Genomic DNA, 18956 nt, shown 5'->3' on the forward strand with positions numbered 1-18956 from the left:
AGCTGCAGCTGCTGCATGCAGTTTATCAAACTGTTGTTATCCCTATTGTCACAACAGGAAGACTTCTTGAATCGGTAATTTGATCAATGTTATTTGTTGTAACTTGGGAAGTCTTGTTTGTTTTGTTTTTTTATTTTGTATTCAATTGACGAGTTTAAGATAAGATGAAATTGTAGAAAATTAGGGGTAATATTTCTTCCTTCCAAATAGTTGTTTCTGTTCAAAGATAGCCACAGTGTTAATCAGCTTCCACTGAGTTTTTTTTTAATTATTTTCTTCTAGAACAGAATTTCCCACCCAAACACCCATATTACCAAGTTTTTATAACATATTGGAAGTGATGTACAGAATTCTTCCCTGGTTTCTTTTTCAATTCAAATTAATTATTAATTTTAAATTAAGTAAATTTCATTAGCAGTACCATTTTTTCACATTTCAAAGTGTTATTGGTTCATTAATGTTCTTTTGATATGCAGAAGTTCATGACCAGTTTGATGTTTGAGCTGTTTTTGGTTTTGCTGTTTGGTGTACAGTGGTTTTGCAGTCCCTTTCCGGTTGAGAGATGCTCTTAAATGGAGCTTGTGCAGACTTGCAGTTCAACATCACACTTAAATGTGTCATTTGCCTATGCTTGTGTCCGTGCAGTATATGCCGCGTTGAACAGTTGGGTTAAATAGTCAATGTTGCCTGATTGCATACTGTCAGTCATTCCAACAAGCTGACTAGTAGCGCTCAGTCAATTTCCATCCATTAGATCCTCATGCTGTCAAAAGCCTAAAACTCATGCTTGAAGCCCACACATAGAGGAATACAAATGTATCGAGATAATAAGGTATGTTTCGATTCTTTCTGCTACCAGACCATTACAATTCAGATTTTCCTAAAACATAGATATTCTTTCTCATGAACCATAGAATCTTTTCTGAATTCTTCGCAATTTTGGTGGCGTCACGCTTGAAGGTCACGAGAAACATTACGTAAAACTGGCATGTGGTGCGGTGGTTTAGAGGCTGGGTGAGAACGACACGTGTTTCAACATTATCAAGCAGGTATAATGGCCGCAAGGCTCAGCCATTTGGAATTCATTTTGATTTTGGTTTTTGTAGACCCATCCCCAGCAACGTCACCTGCAGAAGAAAAGGCCAGTTTGCATTTCAATCGAAGGTCATGGAGATCATTACGTTAAACTTGTCATGCAGTGGTGTAGAGGTTGGGTGAGAACGGAAAGTTTTGTATCATTATCATCAAGAAGGTAAAATAACCGCAAGGCTTAAGAGGAGGAGTGAGAAAAAGTTGTATAAAAGCCGAGAGAAAAGTCGACAGGGATCAGTCGAGTGAGCATCTCCGGACACGGCAACAACTGCAGTGCACTTGTTGCCATCCGCTCTCAGCTGCTATCAACAGTTCGCAATCATGGGTAAATTATCTGTTGTTACATGGAATTATGTATCAATTTCTAGGTTATTTTATCTATGTCAATATGCCGGTAATTTTAGCGTATTAATTTTTTTTATTATTTTATTTGTTGTCTAGTTGTATATAAGGACAAAGAAAAGGCGAAAGAAATCAGTCGAGTGAGCATCTCATACAAGAGCTGCAGTGCGCCATTCGTCACCAACTGCATTCTTCCTCGAATTGCTAGTTTTAAATCATGGGTAACCATTGTTATAATGGAGTTGTTAATCAACTGTATTTGTTAAAATGCTTGCTATAATTTCATATTAATGTTCAAATTGTAAATTGTCTAGTAAACTACGTATGGCGTCATGCTGCCTTAGGGTGTTGTATAGCTGACGGCTGGTTCAGCAATGGTGTACGAATGTCTCCTGGGTATGCCTGATAACAATCGCAACGCCGCTACTTTACTACACAACATACGACACGATCAGTAACTACACCAAGGCCCCCAAGTACTACGCCACCAAGGCTCTAGATTATTATACCACAACTTATGCTGCCCTGAGCTACTACACCGAAGCCCCGAAGTATTAATCTTCCTCGAGCTACACTACTGGATGTTCGAGTACTACACCGATGCTCCGAAGTACTACACCACCAAGGCACCGGAGTACCGCGCAACTACATATCATGGGTAAATATTCTGTTACATGGAGGTGTAAATATTCTAATTGTTAAATATCTAAATTATTTACTCTAGTTGTTAAAGAAAGAAAAGGTGAAAGAAATCAGCCGAGGTTATCTCCGACACGATAACAGCACTGCAGTGCCAAGTCTCAGTATTACACCACAACTTATGTTGCCCCGAGATACTACACCAAAGCGCCTGAATGCTATATTGAGGCCACTAATTACTACACCACAAGGCACCGTATTACTACACTGCAACATACGCTGCTCCAGCTTAATACACCGAGGCTCCCCAACACGACACCACCAAGGCAACGGAGTACTACACCACTATAGGGTAAATATTCTGTTACGTGGAGTTTAAATATGTCAACTAATAAATATACTAATCGTCTAGTCGTATGAAAGGAGATAAAAGGTGAAGTAATTCAGCAGCCGAGTGAGCATCTCCGTTACAGCAATAGGAACTGCCGTGCACTAGTTGTCATCAACTTCATTCTTCGTCGCGTTACAAGTGTTAAATAAAGGTAAAAATTTTATATAGAGTTGTGAATAAACTTGACTTTTTTTTTTATTTGTTAATATACCAGTACCGTAATTGAATATTAATGTTTGAATTTATTGTCTAGTTAACTAATAACTATGGCGTTGTACTAATCTTGGGTGTCGTATCGTTGATGGCTGGGTCGACCACTGGTGTACCGATGTCTCCCGGGCATGGCGGGTATCAAAGCACAACACTGCCGTGCCGTCTTACTATTTAGCATCAACTTCCGCTGCTCCAGCTTACTACATTGAGGCTCTAGAGTGCTACACCACCGAGGCTCCAAAGCATTACACCACAACTCATGTTGCCCCGAGCTACTACACTGAATGCCCGAAGTATTATTCTTCACCGAGCTACACTACCAAAGGATCGAGTACTACGTCGAGGCTCCCGAGTACTACATCACCAAGGCACCGGAGTACAAAAACGATCGAATACTACACAGAAGAAATCATGGGTAAAAATTTTGTTATCCATCTTGGAATTGTGAATATTTTTAAATAGTTAATATGCCAGCTAGTATTGCATGTTAATGTTCAAATTATTTATTATCTAGAAAATATGGCGTCGTGCTGCTGCGAGTGTTGTAACGTTGATGGCTGGATCGACCACTGGTGTGCCGATGTCTCCTGTGTATGGCGAGCATCAATAGCAACATACGCAACAACCGGATACTACACTAAGACCCCAAGTGCTACACCACCAAGGCTTCAGAGTATTACACCACAGTTTATGTTGGTGCGAGCCACTACGCAGAAGCTCCGAAGTATTTTTCTTCCCCGAGTTTCACCACGCCGCTTCATCTCTAAACGACAACGTCAACACCTTCTTATTATACGAAGGCCTCCAAGTACTACGCCACGAAGACTCCTGAGTAATAAACTTCAACCTATGATGCTCCAGCTAACTATAATAATGCTCCCATGTACCATTCTGTTCCCAGCCTCTATACCGAGAATCTAACTTGTTACACCACCGAAGTTCCCAAGTACTGCACTACAACCTACGTTGCCCCAGCGACTGGAGTGCTACACCACGCAGGCACTGGAATGCTACACCACGCAGGCACTGGAGTGCTACACCACGCAGGCACTGGAGTGCTTCACCACGCAGGCACTGAAGTGCTACACCACGCAGGCACTGGAGTGCTACACCACGCAGGCACTGGAGTGCTACACCACGCAGGCACTGGAGTGCTACACCACGCAGGCACTGGCATGGTAAACCGAAGCTCCAGTTTACTACACTACAACCTACGCTGATCTAAAGTACTCTAATGCTCCAAAGTACTACACCACCAAGGCATCATAGCATACACCACCTGCTACATCGAAGCTCCGAAATCAGTACTCTGCCTCGAGTTACCAAACCACTAAGGCAGCCGATAATATTACACTACGATCCTGCAATTTTCTACAAGGAATTACCCAAATACTAAAGCCGAAATTTCTACTTGAGGTTATTTCTATTTGTCGGTTATTTACATGGTCATGGCCACTGGGAATTAATTGTTGATCTTTAATGAAAAAATAAGTCTTAATGGGGATAAATCTTTTGTAAGACTTTTGCCAGCAACTTCAATCTCGTCAACATTGCGGCAGGTGTTTATTGGTGTTGGATTTCTTCAAGGCCCATATGCTGAGTTGTGAATTGTTTGTTCAATGTTTTAGAGGTGACTACTGTCTTAGTCACTCTGCATACGGACATGTTCTTGTGGTTCGACGATGATGTTTCAAGGGTAAGTTACGAAAGTAACTTGTAACTGACGATTTTTTCCAAATCTCATAAGTGATGATCAAGTGGCTAACGTTGTAAAAATGAAAGACTTTGCAGTTGAAAAAATTTATTGGGTAAAATTCCTAAACAAAACTTGGTATAATGTAAAATACAATGAACAAAAAACTTATGAATTATGTTATATTGTCCCACCTCCACCCACAATTCCACCACATTTTACAATCACATACAATACATACATACATACAATTAAGTTAACCCATTGGCTGCCACGCCATACAACCCGTAAGTTGCTCTCTACTACTCTACGCGCCACGTCTGATGGATCCATGACCAAGTGGGACTTGCCATTGCTGACAAGTCCGGGCTGACACGGTGACAGGAGAAGACCCATCACCGTATCGACAAGGGGGGAGAGGGGGTGCATTGCCTGAAACAGGCGCCTTGCGGCAAATTTTGGGCTTGGCGACTCTCCGAACCCGCGGCTTGTAAACCACGAGACCGAACAGCGCGGCCCGTGCTAAGGAGCTAGGGGAGAACAAAGGCGTGGCAGCCAACGGGTTAACTAACACTGGCACAAACATATTACCAACAACAAATGATGATCCGCGGTGACATTTTGGAGATACCAGCGGCGTTTTGGTGTCCATCTTCTCGAGGTTTCCTCTGCATTACCTGAATAAAGACACAACAATTCTTATTTAGTGACATGCCAATAAAAGTTACATAATACAGATAGAAACAAGTCAGGTTTTTAAGCTCAAAGATTTAAAGATACAATTTTTTAAACTTAAAATCAAGCTTGCAATATTGAGAAATGTAAACTGAACAAAGCTCACTTGCTAGTTTTTTGAAAAAATACCGGAAGTATACCGGAAGTAACCACAGCTCCTCTACCATTGAGCTGTCATCAAATTAAACCACATATTCGTGATCTCCATAAAATTTGGGGTCGATTAGGTGTTATTTAAACGAAATCCAAAATTTGGCCGAAATCGAGAATTTTCCTGAACTATAGTTCAGGAAAATTCTCGAAACCGGAAGTACGCGTACGTAAAAAAGATAACATGAACTTTACCACAAATTTGACGAGGATCACGAATATGTGGTTCTTATGCTCCTCGAATGAATATTTACTGAACTACTGACTGAAATGAGCAAACCGGAAGTAGAAAAAACAATCTCATTATCAAAAATCTAACAAGTGAGCTTTGTTGGAGGGATAGTTATCGTTAGTTTCCACTAAATAATTTCCACAAAACAGCTGCCGATAAATGTTTAGAGGTTTTCAAAGTAACTGAAACTGACTGTTTTGACAGCTGAAAAATTATCGAAAGCCATCTAGCGTTAGAAATAAGAAACGTCTACGTAACACACTACACTTCTTTTACGCGCAAGAAGGGCCTGATTTTGGAATTACTACACAGACAGAGAGTTTTACGCAATAGGATAACTAGTAAGTAATCTACGAAAATAAGTCAATTGTCCGGTACCTGGCCATAATCCCGTGGTGAGTGATTTAAGGGGTTTTCACAGCATATGAAGTGATCCAGCCTCGCCAGTGAAGCAAGAAAAGTTGTTTTGCAGCATAAGAAGCACTGAAGACCTGAAGCAGTGAAGCTGGATGAGCGTACGTCGGGAAGATAGGGATGTAGCAGAACGTAGGTAGAAGTCCCTCTTTCGTCATGGACAATGAACAGCATTGGCTTAAGGATTTCTTACATGCTCTGTAAAAATAAAATATATTACATTAATGGAAATATAACAGTTAATAAGCATATCAATCTTTACCTTTTCTAAGAAGCACACTGAAATGTTCATGATGAAAAAACCGTAAAAATTGAATTCACTGCAACCAACAGCATTACTCCACATGTTGAGATAAATTTCCTGATGCTAAAGAAAGTGTCATGAAGTATTGTAACTTATAGCTTGGTGATAGGTGGTATTGATGCTTACCTTTATCATATGGGTGATGAATTTAGTATGGCATTTGACTTTCATCAAGCAGATCCGGTACATGTGCATACACATGGCAGGTTATTCACTTCACACACTTCATGTATCTGAAACTCTAAGTATAGCAATCGGACAAGGGAATTTTCTGTGTTATTTACAAATAGACATAAATCTACTTATGAGAGATTAAACTGTACCTATCTCTTAGCTGGGTTGCCTTCTAAACTGAAGTAAGAACATCCATAATAACAAACATGCTGTTGTATGGTATGCCACCAAAATTGCGAGATTCAGAAAAGATCCTATGGATTTAGAGCAAGGATACCTATGTTATAAGAAACTCTGAATTATAATGGTCAGTAAGCAGTAATGGGGAAATACCTTATCTCGGCACATTTGTATTCCACTACATGTGGGCTTCAAACATGAGTTTTTTGCTTTTGACAACATGAGGGTCTAATGGATGGAAATTGACTGAGTGGACTTGTTGTCTTGTTGACTTGTTGGAATGACTGACAGTATGCATCTAGAATTAGGAGAAATTAGTTGAAACAGTATAAAAATAAGGAAACTAGGTCAAGATATACCTACACATAATACGAAGTTCAATTTGGTATTTGAAATCACAAGAATATAAGTTTAAATTAGAAACAATTTGTTTCGCCTATTTCGCCTCGTTTCACAATGCGAAAACAACAATCGCGACACTAGCAGCATCTAGTTACCTACTTAGGAATTAGGATTCAAAACGCATTACTAGATGTCGCTAGTGTCGCCTTTGTTGTTGTTACATCGTGCAACGAGGCGAAAAAGGCGAAACAAATTGTAGCTAATTAATACTTATATTCCTGTGATATCAAATACCAAATTGAACTTCGTATCTTATGTAGGTTTATCTTAAGTTTATCATAGTTTCATTATTTTTATATTGTACCAACTTATTTCTCCAAATTCTAGATGCATACTGTCAGTCATTCCACCAAGTTGACTTAGCGCTGAGTCAATTTCCATCCATTAGATGTTCATGCAGTCAAAAGCCTAAAACTCATGTTTGAAGCACACATATAGTGGAATAAAAATGTGCAGAGATAAGGTATTTCCCCATTACTGCTACCAGACTATTACAATTCAGATTTTCATGTAACATAGGTATGAATCTCACAATTTTGGTGGTGTACCCTGCAACAGCATGTTTGTTGTTGTGGATATTTTTACTTCTGTTAAGAAGGCAACCCAGCTAAGAGATAGGTACAGTTTTAATTCTCATAGATAAATTTGTGTAAATTTGTAAATAACGTAGAGAATTTCCTTGTCCCATTTCCACTTAGAGTTTCAGTGACATGAAGAGTGTGAAGTGAACTTGCTATCACCATGCTACTGCATTACTTCATGACACTTTCTTGAACATCAGGAAATTTATCTCAACATGTGAAGTAATGCTGTTGGTTGCAGTGAGTTCCATTTTTACAGTGTTTTCATCATGAACATTTCAGTGTGGTTCTTAGATAAGGTAAAGATTGATATGCTTTTTTCTTTGTTATATTTTTATTAATGTAAAACATTTTATTTTACAGAGCAGTCAGTTTCTTTATGGAATCGTGTGGTCCTGGCACAGTGATTCTTGTGCCAATGCTGACCTTTGTCCATGACGGAAGAGGGACTTCCATCAACGTTCTTCTCCATCCTTATCTTCGCGACGCACGCTCATCTAGCTTCACTGCTTCTAAACACAATTGGTTTTACTTCACTGGCGACTTGGCGAGTTTCTGGATCACTTCAGTGATCGCTGCCGTCCAATGTTACACACCTGAAGTCCCTCACCACGGGATTATGGCCAGGTACCGGACAATTGACTTATTTTCGTAGATTACTTACTAGTTATCCTATTGCGTAAAACTCTCTGTCTGTGTAGTAATTCCAAAATCAGGCCCTTCTTGCGCGTAAAAGAAGTGTAGTGTGTTACGTAGACGTTTCTTATTTCTAACGCTAGATGGCTTTCGATAATTTTTCAGCTGTCAAAACAGTCAGTTTCAGTTACTTTGAAAACCTCTAAACATTTATCGGCAGCTGTTTTGTGGAAATTATTTAGTGGAAACTAACGATAACTATCCCTCCAACAAAGCTCACTTGTTAGATTTTTGATAATGAGATTGTTTTTTCTACTTCCGGTTTGCTCATTTCAGTCAGTAGTTCAGTAAATATTCATTCGAGGAGCATAAGAACCACATATTCGTGATCCTCGTCAAATTTGTGGTAAAGTTCATGTTATCTTTTTTACGTACGCGTACTTCCGGTTTCGAGAATTTTCCTGAACTATAGTTCAGGAAAATTCTCGATTTCGGCCAAATTTTGGATTTCGTTTAAATAACACCTAATCGACCCCAAATTTTATGGAGATCACGAATATGTGGTTTAATTTGATGACAGCTCAATGGTAGAGGAGCTGTGGTTACTTCCGGTATACTTCCGGTATTTTTTCAAAAAACTAGCAAGTGAGCTTTGTTCAGTTTACATTTCTCAATATTGCAAGCTTGATTTTAAGTTTAAAAAATTGTATCTTTAAATCTTTGAGCTTAAAAACCTGACTTGTTTCTATCTGTATTATGTAACTTTTATTGGCATGTCACTAAATAAGAATTGTTGTGTCTTTATTCAGGTAATGCAGAGGAAACCTCGAGAAGATGGACACCAAAACGCCGCTGGTATCTCCAAAATGTCACCGCGGATCATCATTTGTTGTTGGTAATATGTTTGTGCCAGTGTTAGTTAACCCGTTGGCTGCCACGCCTTTGTTCTCCCCTAGCTCCTTAGCACGGGCCGCGCTGTTCGGTCTCGTGGTTTACAAGCCGCGGGTTCGGAGAGTCGCCAAGCCCAAAATTTGCCGCAAGGCGCCTGTTTCAGGCAATGCACCCCCTCTCCCCCCTTGTCGATACGGTGATGGGTCTTCTCCTGTCACCGTGTCAGCCCGGACTTGTCAGCAATGGCAAGTCCCACTTGGTCATGGATCCATCAGACGTGGCGCGTAGAGTAGTAGAGAGCAACTTACGGGTTGTATGGCGTGGCAGCCAATGGGTTAACTTAATTGTATGTATGTATGTATTGTATGTGATTGTAAAATGTGGTGGAATTGTAGGTGGAGGTGGGACAATATAACATAATTCATAAGTTTTTTGTTCATTGTATTTTACATTATACCAAGTTTTGTTTAGGAATTTTACCCAATAAATTTTTTCAACTGCAAAGTCTTTCATTTTTACAACGTTAGCCACTTGATCATCACTTATGAGATTTGGAAAAAATCGTCAGTTACAAGTTACTTTCGTAACTTACCCTTGAAACATCATCGTCGAACCACAAGAACATGTCCGTATGCAGAGTGACTAAGACAGTAGTCACCTCTAAAACATTGAACAAACAATTCACAACTCAGCATATGGGCCTTGAAGAAATCCAACACCAATAAACACCTGCCGCAATGTTGACGAGATTGAAGTTGCTGGCAAAAGTCTTACAAAAGATTTATCCCCATTAAGACTTATTTTTTCATTAAAGATCAACAATTAATTCCCAGTGGCCATGACCATGTAAATAACCGACAAATAGAAATAACCTCAAGTAGAAATTTCGGCTTTAGTATTTGGGTAATTCCTTGTAGAAAATTGCAGGATCGTAGTGTAATATTATCGGCTGCCTTAGTGGTTTGGTAACTCGAGGCAGAGTACTGATTTCGGAGCTTCGATGTAGCAGGTGGTGTATGCTATGATGCCTTGGTGGTGTAGTACTTTGGAGCATTAGAGTACTTTAGATCAGCGTAGGTTGTAGTGTAGTAAACTGGAGCTTCGGTTTACCATGCCAGTGCCTGCGTGGTGTAGCACTCCAGTGCCTGCGTGGTGTAGCACTCCAGTGCCTGCGTGGTGTAGCACTCCAGTGCCTGCGTGGTGTAGCACTTCAGTGCCTGCGTGGTGAAGCACTCCAGTGCCTGCGTGGTGTAGCACTCCAGTGCCTGCGTGGTGTAGCACTCCAGTGCCTGCGTGGTGTAGCACTCCAGTGCCTGCGTGGTGTAGCATTCCAGTGCCTGCGTGGTGTAGCACTCCAGTCGCTGGGGCAACGTAGGTTGTAGTGCAGTACTTGGGAACTTCGGTGGTGTAACAAGTTAGATTCTCGGTATAGAGGCTGGGAACAGAATGGTACATGGGAGCATTATTATAGTTAGCTGGAGCATCATAGGTTGAAGTTTATTACTCAGGAGTCTTCGTGGCGTAGTACTTGGAGGCCTTCGTATAATAAGAAGGTGTTGACGTTGTCGTTTAGAGATGAAGCGGCGTGGTGAAACTCGGGGAAGAAAAATACTTCGGAGCTTCTGCGTAGTGGCTCGCACCAACATAAACTGTGGTGTAATACTCTGAAGCCTTGGTGGTGTAGCACTTGGGGTCTTAGTGTAGTATCCGGTTGTTGCGTATGTTGCTATTGATGCTCGCCATACACAGGAGACATCGGCACACCAGTGGTCGATCCAGCCATCAACGTTACAACACTCGCAGCAGCACGACGCCATATTTTCTAGATAATAAATAATTTGAACATTAACATGCAATACTAGCTGGCATATTAACTATTTAAAAATATTCACAATTCCAAGATGGATAACAAAATTTTTACCCATGATTTCTTCTGTGTAGTATTCGATCGTTTTTGTACTCCGGTGCCTTGGTGATGTAGTACTCGGGAGCCTCGACGTAGTACTCGATCCTTTGGTAGTGTAGCTCGGTGAAGAATAATACTTCGGGCATTCAGTGTAGTAGCTCGGGGCAACATGAGTTGTGGTGTAATGCTTTGGAGCCTCGGTGGTGTAGCACTCTAGAGCCTCAATGTAGTAAGCTGGAGCAGCGGAAGTTGATGCTAAATAGTAAGACGGCACGGCAGTGTTGTGCTTTGATACCCGCCATGCCCGGGAGACATCGGTACACCAGTGGTCGACCCAGCCATCAACGATACGACACCCAAGATTAGTACAACGCCATAGTTATTAGTTAACTAGACAATAAATTCAAACATTAATATTCAATTACGGTACTGGTATATTAACAAATAAAAAAAAAAGTCAAGTTTATTCACAACTCTATATAAAATTTTTACCTTTATTTAACACTTGTAACGCGACGAAGAATGAAGTTGATGACAACTAGTGCACGGCAGTTCCTATTGCTGTAACGGAGATGCTCACTCGGCTGCTGAATTACTTCACCTTTTATCTCCTTTCATACGACTAGACGATTAGTATATTTATTAGTTGACATATTTAAACTCCACGTAACAGAATATTTACCCTATAGTGGTGTAGTACTCCGTTGCCTTGGTGGTGTCGTGTTGGGGAGCCTCGGTGTATTAAGCTGGAGCAGCGTATGTTGCAGTGTAGTAATACGGTGCCTTGTGGTGTAGTAATTAGTGGCCTCAATATAGCATTCAGGCGCTTTGGTGTAGTATCTCGGGGCAACATAAGTTGTGGTGTAATACTGAGACTTGGCACTGCAGTGCTGTTATCGTGTCGGAGATAACCTCGGCTGATTTCTTTCACCTTTTCTTTCTTTAACAACTAGAGTAAATAATTTAGATATTTAACAATTAGAATATTTACACCTCCATGTAACAGAATATTTACCCATGATATGTAGTTGCGCGGTACTCCGGTGCCTTGGTGGTGTAGTACTTCGGAGCATCGGTGTAGTACTCGAACATCCAGTAGTGTAGCTCGAGGAAGATTAATACTTCGGGGCTTCGGTGTAGTAGCTCAGGGCAGCATAAGTTGTGGTATAATAATCTAGAGCCTTGGTGGCGTAGTACTTGGGGGCCTTGGTGTAGTTACTGATCGTGTCGTATGTTGTGTAGTAAAGTAGCGGCGTTGCGATTGTTATCAGGCATACCCAGGAGACATTCGTACACCATTGCTGAACCAGCCGTCAGCTATACAACACCCTAAGGCAGCATGACGCCATACGTAGTTTACTAGACAATTTACAATTTGAACATTAATATGAAATTATAGCAAGCATTTTAACAAATACAGTTGATTAACAACTCCATTATAACAATGGTTACCCATGATTTAAAACTAGCAATTCGAGGAAGAATGCAGTTGGTGACGAATGGCGCACTGCAGCTCTTGTATGAGATGCTCACTCGACTGATTTCTTTCGCCTTTTCTTTGTCCTTATATACAACTAGACAACAAATAAAATAATAAAAAAAATTAATACGCTAAAATTACCGGCATATTGACATAGATAAAATAACCTAGAAATTGATACATAATTCCATGTAACAACAGATAATTTACCCATGATTGCGAACTGTTGATAGCAGCTGAGAGCGGATGGCAACAAGTGCACTGCAGTTGTTGCCGTGTCCGGAGATGCTCACTCGACTGATCCCTGTCGACTTTTCTCTCGGCTTTTATACAACTTTTTCTCACTCCTCCTCTTAAGCCTTGCGGTTATTTTACCTTCTTGATGATAATGATACAAAACTTTCCGTTCTCACCCAACCTCTACACCACTGCATGACAAGTTTAACGTAATGATCTCCATGACCTTCGATTGAAATGCAAACTGGCCTTTTCTTCTGCAGGTGACGTTGCTGGGGATGGGTCTACAAAAACCAAAATCAAAATGAATTCCAAATGGCTGAGCCTTGCGGCCATTATACCTGCTTGATAATGTTGAAACACGTGTCGTTCTCACCCAGCCTCTAAACCACCGCACCACATGCCAGTTTTACGTAATGTTTCTCGTGACCTTCAAGCGTGACGCCACCAAAATTGCGAAGAATTCAGAAAAGATTCTATGGTTCATGAGAAAGAATATCTATGTTTTAGGAAAATCTGAATTGTAATGGTCTGGTAGCAGAAAGAATCGAAACATACCTTATTATCTCGATACATTTGTATTCCTCTATGTGTGGGCTTCAAGCATGAGTTTTAGGCTTTTGACAGCATGAGGATCTAATGGATGGAAATTGACTGATCGCTACTAGTCAGCTTGTTGGAATGACTGACAGTATGCAATCAGGCAACATTGACTATTTAACCCAACTGTTCAACGCGGCATATACTGCACGGACACAAGCATAGGCAATTGACACATTTAAGTGTGATGTTGAACTGCAAGTCTGCACAAGCTCCATTTAAGAGCATCTCTCAACCAGAAAGGGACTGCAAAACCACTGTACACCAAACAGCAAAACCAAAAACAGCTCAAACATCAAACTGGCCATGAACTTCTGCATATCAAAAGAACATTAATGAACCAATAACACTTTGAAATGTGAAAAAATGGTACTGCTAATGAAATTTACTTAATTTAAAATTAATAATTAATTTGAATTGAAAAAGAAACCAGGGAAGAATTCTGTACATCACTTCCAATATGTTATAAAAACTTGGTAATATGGGTGTTTGGGTGGGAAATTCTGTTCTAGAAGAAAATAATTAAAAAAAAACTCAGTGGAAGCTGATTAACACTGTGGCTATCTTTGAACAGAAACAACTATTTGGAAGGAAGAAATATTACCCCTAATTTTCTACAATTTCATCTTATCTTAAACTCGTCAATTGAATACAAAATAAAAAAACAAAACAAACAAGACTTCCCAAGTTACAACAAATAACATTGATCAAATTACCGATTCAAGAAGTCTTCCTGTTGTGACAATAGGGATAACAACAGTTTGATAAACTGCATGCAGCAGCTGCAGCTCAACTTGACTCGATCACACCTTTCTCATCAGCTGGCTGCAACAAAACCACGTTGATGATACAACAGCCATGAAGCTCAGACTTTGTCATGTTCTCAATTTCTGCAACAGTTGAGCAAAGGGATCTCAACCTGAACATCAACTAATAAAAACTATTCCATTATTGCAGGTAAATTGATCAACAAAATTCCTTTACTAGCTCTGAAGTGTTTCAGCACGAGATGAGACGTCCGTATGGGTACAGCTAACAATGGCCGACATGTCGGCAAAATGGACAGCAGTTTCGACCCACGTCGTCACATTGATTGGCCAAGTGAAATTCCAACAAATCTAGCCTTACCATTTCATGGCTGAAAATGTAGATCTACACCACAATTCCATAACGAATAACAAACTTTCAGTCAGCGTTTCGGCACAGGTTTCGGAAACAAATGGCAAATTTCGTCGGTTCGTATTCGTCCTCACTAAGACACTAGCGTCACCTGGTGGCTGGAGCACAATCTATTTTATTAGCCACCTACCGACAGCCGAAAGATCACGAATTACCACGTTTGACTGTACGAAACGGATGGATTTCTTTACGAAAACTCTGTTTCCGAAGCTTATCACGACTCACGAGAAATGAATAATCAGATACACATCACATTTTCACAAATTAATCTGATGAAATTGGGCGTAAGGGGGTCGAGACAAAAATAAAACTTACAATTTTCTAAAGAAAAGAATTAATAGGCAGCAGCAGCAACGGTTATCTGTGTTTAGTTAAGAGTTCCAACTAACTTTTGCATCAAACAGTCATGTTGAATCTAAAGGAAATATTCCAATAAATATTACTACAACAAATATTCAGATAAATACAACACATGTTGATATGTGCCCTGCATCTTTTCATGTGATGTGACTTCCCCAAAGTTGCTGCACGATATAAAATTAATTAATTTCATATCGTGGTTGCTGCAATAAACCTGAAGATTATCCATGGCCTTGATTATGTTTCCATAGCTTTCTCTATGACTGAAAATAAAGTTTATGGCATCAATAAAGTTAAGAAATTTTGAAGGAAGAACAATACTTGTTTGTCATGATTGATGCTGTCTCACCTTATTATTTCAAAAATGCTTCAGCACCATAAAAATTTTCTTAATTGATTCTACAGTTAGACAGACTGATATATTGTTCCAAACTTCCAACCACCGTTAACTGTATTACACAAATGAAAAAAAACGCACTTGTGTTGACGAACAAAGTACGAAAAATTCAAAAAAAGCTTAAGATTGTGTCAGCACGACCACGCTTGATTTGCGATATTGAAATAAAAACTGAACTGTAAAAATTTGAAAAATTTAACACTAATTTTACAATCTCAAATGTAGTAAGAAAAATGCTAGAAATTAAATAAAGAGCAAGTTCAGAAGATACAAATTTAAAAACGATACGGAACTACTAAACCTGTCAATCATCACCGCCACGACTCACGACCACGAGACGAATGAAGCAGATGGGATGAAGACTAAAGAGAAGAAATTCCATTAAGCAATACGAAATTCCTCTACTAGGTGCCCGGAAAAGTAAAAATTTATGGTTTTTTCAAAAATCAAAATAACACCATCAAACTCTAATAGTTCAGATAAGGTTTGTAAGTAATTGGTTTAACTGGTTTTTTAACAATAATTCACCATTTACGAAAAGGAGAGCTGAGAAGAAAAGAGGATGAAAGGAACTATGCCTTGTGTTTTACCTGGATGTCAACAATTCAAATTCAGACCATCAGTCAATCCATGTGCGCTGGGAAGAGTAGTGGATACTCGAACGCATGAATTCGACACCATCAGCTGCTTCCGGATACGGCTGCTTGTTCCACTGGTTCCACTGTTGAAAACAGCCTAATTGTTTGTGACTAATCTTGAATGAATCTTTTAATGAAAAGGGGAATCATTAAAATTAAATATCTGATAAAACTTAACAGGAAATAATAAAAGGATTCAGAAAGTCTGGCATAAACTTGTTGACCAAATCTTAGAAATTGAACTTTTAACAAGACCGAACAAGACAGTCTTTGCAAACCAATCTCCTTCTAGCTGGCTATTGCTGGTGCATTTTCTGTACATGTGTTATCTACACACAGTTGTCACAGACCCAGATGAACCTGGAGATTCCTGCCAAATAAAACAAAGCCTGAGAATAGAAATTCTTTTTAAAACAGAAAAAAAAAGTTATTTTGACAGAAAAAAAAACCAAATCAACCAAAGTCTTACCAAATATTTCGCAGCAGGTGCACAATTTTGCAAGACAGTTTGATTTTGATTGAAATATTTTTATCCGATATGGATTCATGAGTAGTATAAACTGTGTACGGTCCTGTAGGTTAAAAATTAGAAATCTGAGAAGACCAAACATGAAGTCGGAACGACAGGTGATGTTTCGATAAAATTTACCTTTTTCAGAAGTCATCAGAATAAAAATAACAGGAGTCTCACCATCTGCCTGATTTATAGAGAACGTTTGGAGAACTGCAGCTGAAATTGAAAGTTTCGCAATAATGATTAGAGAATCAACTGATTGAAGGGTACGCATTCTCGAATATTTAACTTCATACTTTATAGTCCGGGCTGTTGATATTTAACTATTATAAGGGAAAAAGAAATACCATCAGTGGAATTTTCTCATTTAATTATATCATTATTTACACAATATTGAATCAATCAAGCAAGGGAATTTCATAATTGACAGGGATGACAAGATTTTGTAATATTGTTTTTTAAAAAGAAAATTCTCCCACATATCCCCCTAAAAAAGGAAAGTCTTACATCGCAATTAAGACAAGCTGACTGTTTAGATTGACAACGCTAGATCGCGGCCGGAATTTTTTACCTTTCAAAAAATTTAAATGATCAGCTTAATTCATTTGAATTAAGTTGGTTTTTAACCCGCACCATTTTGACGCTTTGAGACGGGCTATACTGTAACGAAAGTTCGCTCTGAACGGGGTAAGTAGCACACATTGATTCCACAGTATAAAAGAACTGAAATATCCGATTGAAAGTTACATTGTCTCTGACAGTCTTCTGCTACTTCAGTCGCACTTTTGCTCCCAACCGAATTTCTAGGATGTTTGCAGGACAACTTTTCTTCTTGATTGGCCTACTGTCTTTTTCTTGGGCTCAGGTTAATCTTCTCGCAGGAAATCCATTACTACAAGGCGCTACTTCTTACACTTTTAGTGTGCTAACTACAACAAAGACCAAACCTACGTCCTGCTACGTTACATCAGGCAGCGTCTCCCAATGTCGACGGAAGCGTGGAATAGATGAGAAACCGCAGTTACTTCAATTTGACGATTTTATCATTTCTCCGTCAACTGTTTACGAGTAAAAAAAAAAAAAAAATTGTGTGTCTATTCTACTGGATTAAATTTAATTTTTTGTGATATTTCATTTCTACACAGGATTGAAACTACAGCTGCTCCGGTAGCGATCGATTCGCGCGTCGATTCAAATTCGCTTTGGAGTTCGTTGAATGAAGACATGGAATATCGAACCTCCCCAGACCTTTTCCGTCAACTCGTCTCTAATGGCTGCAACAATTTGTTCACAGTTGGCCAATCGGTTGTCGTTTTGAGTCAGTTTTTGGCCTGTTTGGGCTTGAGCCTCCAGGACACAACAACACTGACTGCCACCTTTACGGAAACCAAGACCATTTCAACAGGTTTCACTACATTCACCATTGCCGGTTGTACTCCAGCAGGATTTCCGTACACTACTTGCCCACAAGGAATTTCTAGTACCACCACTACCACCACCACCGCTAGTACCAATTTGCTAGGAGGACTTGCAGGAACTGTTCCCAATGTTCTTAATACTTTGTTACCATCTCCTGTACCAGGCATTGTAAATCCAATTCTGCCACCTGTTACTAATGTCGTCCCGACGCTGCCGCTGCCCCTACCCGGCCAAGGAGTTGTTCCAGGCTCAGGAACCACAGGAAGCTTGTTAGGAGGACCTTTGCCAGGAGGAACTGTTCCGGTAGTAGGAGGACTATTGCCAGGCCAAACAAGTACAACAGGTCTTTTGGGAGGACTCTTGCCAGGAGTCAGTAACCGTCCAGTAGTAGGAGGATTGCCATTAGTCGGAGCACCACAAGGAAGTACTACAGGAGGCTTACCAGTTGTCGGAGGACTACCGTCAGGTGGTTCTACAGGAGGATTGCCAGTAGTTGGACAACAAGGAGGTACTACAGGAGGCTTACCAGTTGTCGGAGGACTACTGTCAGGTGGTTCTACAGGAGGATTGCCATTAGTCGGAGGTATTACAGGAGGCTTACCAATTGTAGGAGGACTATTGTCAGGTGGTAGGCCTACCACAGGAGGATTGCCCAATCTGGGAGGTCTGCTGGCGGGTACCCCTATAGGCGGATTGCCCATTCTAGGAGGCGGAGGTGTCCGAAGAGATGGTTTCCAACGGATGCCACTTGCATACAGTTCCTTATATGTCTGAAATCGTGCGAAGTAAACAACTGATCGATGGATCATGATGTTGCCTTGACGAGTTTTCCGGAGTTTTCTGCTCCTGCTTTTAGAATTTCTTTATTATTAAATGTAATCTTGCTGGATAGAAATTTGGCCACAACATGCATGAATCGTATGACAGGCAAGCCTTCTTATTCTCTTAAAACAAGCTTTGAGTTTCTTTCAGTGCTAATTGTTTACGTGTCTGGTGTTAGTTTTTTGGGTTAATAAACAATTATTTGGATTGAAAACTGTCGACAAAGATTTCTCTACAACTTATTTCATTCAATTTTTATAATTTTAAGACTGAAAGGCTGATATCTCATCGAAGTGTGGCGATATGGCTAGAGACAATAATGTAAAATATTCCCG

General features: G+C 39.9%; 1 protein-coding gene and 2 long non-coding RNA genes across 5 annotated transcripts; 2 read left to right on the forward strand and 1 right to left on the reverse strand.

Moving 5' to 3' along the window:
• Positions 1-469: 469 nt before the first annotated feature.
• On the forward strand, positions 470-4092 carry LOC124202481. 3 transcript variants are annotated; one of them, XR_006878180.1, is made up of 10 exons: positions 470-832; positions 892-1049; positions 1107-1417; positions 1534-1655; positions 1749-2092; positions 2159-2425; positions 2486-2615; positions 2718-3092; positions 3192-3509; positions 3579-4092. It is a non-coding gene; the product is annotated as an uncharacterized LOC124202481 (long non-coding RNA). The 3 variants fall into 3 exon arrangements; XR_006878179.1 differs by having other exon boundaries at positions 915-1049; XR_006878181.1 differs by having other exon boundaries at positions 915-1049; positions 1749-2068.
• A 2122-nt stretch (positions 4093-6214) lies between these two features.
• Positions 6215-6771, reverse strand: LOC124202477. Its single transcript, XR_006878176.1, has 4 exons — positions 6713-6771; positions 6529-6633; positions 6332-6446; positions 6215-6268 (listed from the first exon to the last, which is right to left on the reverse strand). It is a non-coding gene; the product is annotated as an uncharacterized LOC124202477 (long non-coding RNA).
• Positions 6772-17131: 10360 nt separating this feature from the next.
• LOC124201755 (elastin-like) lies at positions 17132-18835 on the forward strand. Its single transcript, XM_046597959.1, has 2 exons — positions 17132-17448; positions 17526-18835. The coding sequence occupies exons 1-2, from the start codon at positions 17189-17191 to the stop codon at positions 18571-18573; spliced, it is 1308 nt and encodes a 435-aa protein (XP_046453915.1). The 5' UTR covers positions 17132-17188; the 3' UTR covers positions 18574-18835.
• The last annotated feature ends 121 nt before the right edge of the window (positions 18836-18956 follow it).

The sequence above is a fragment of the Daphnia pulex genome, chromosome 9 (assembly GCF_021134715.1).
Source record: "Daphnia pulex isolate KAP4 chromosome 9, ASM2113471v1".
NCBI classification, from domain to species: Eukaryota; Metazoa; Arthropoda; class Branchiopoda; order Diplostraca; family Daphniidae; genus Daphnia; species Daphnia pulex.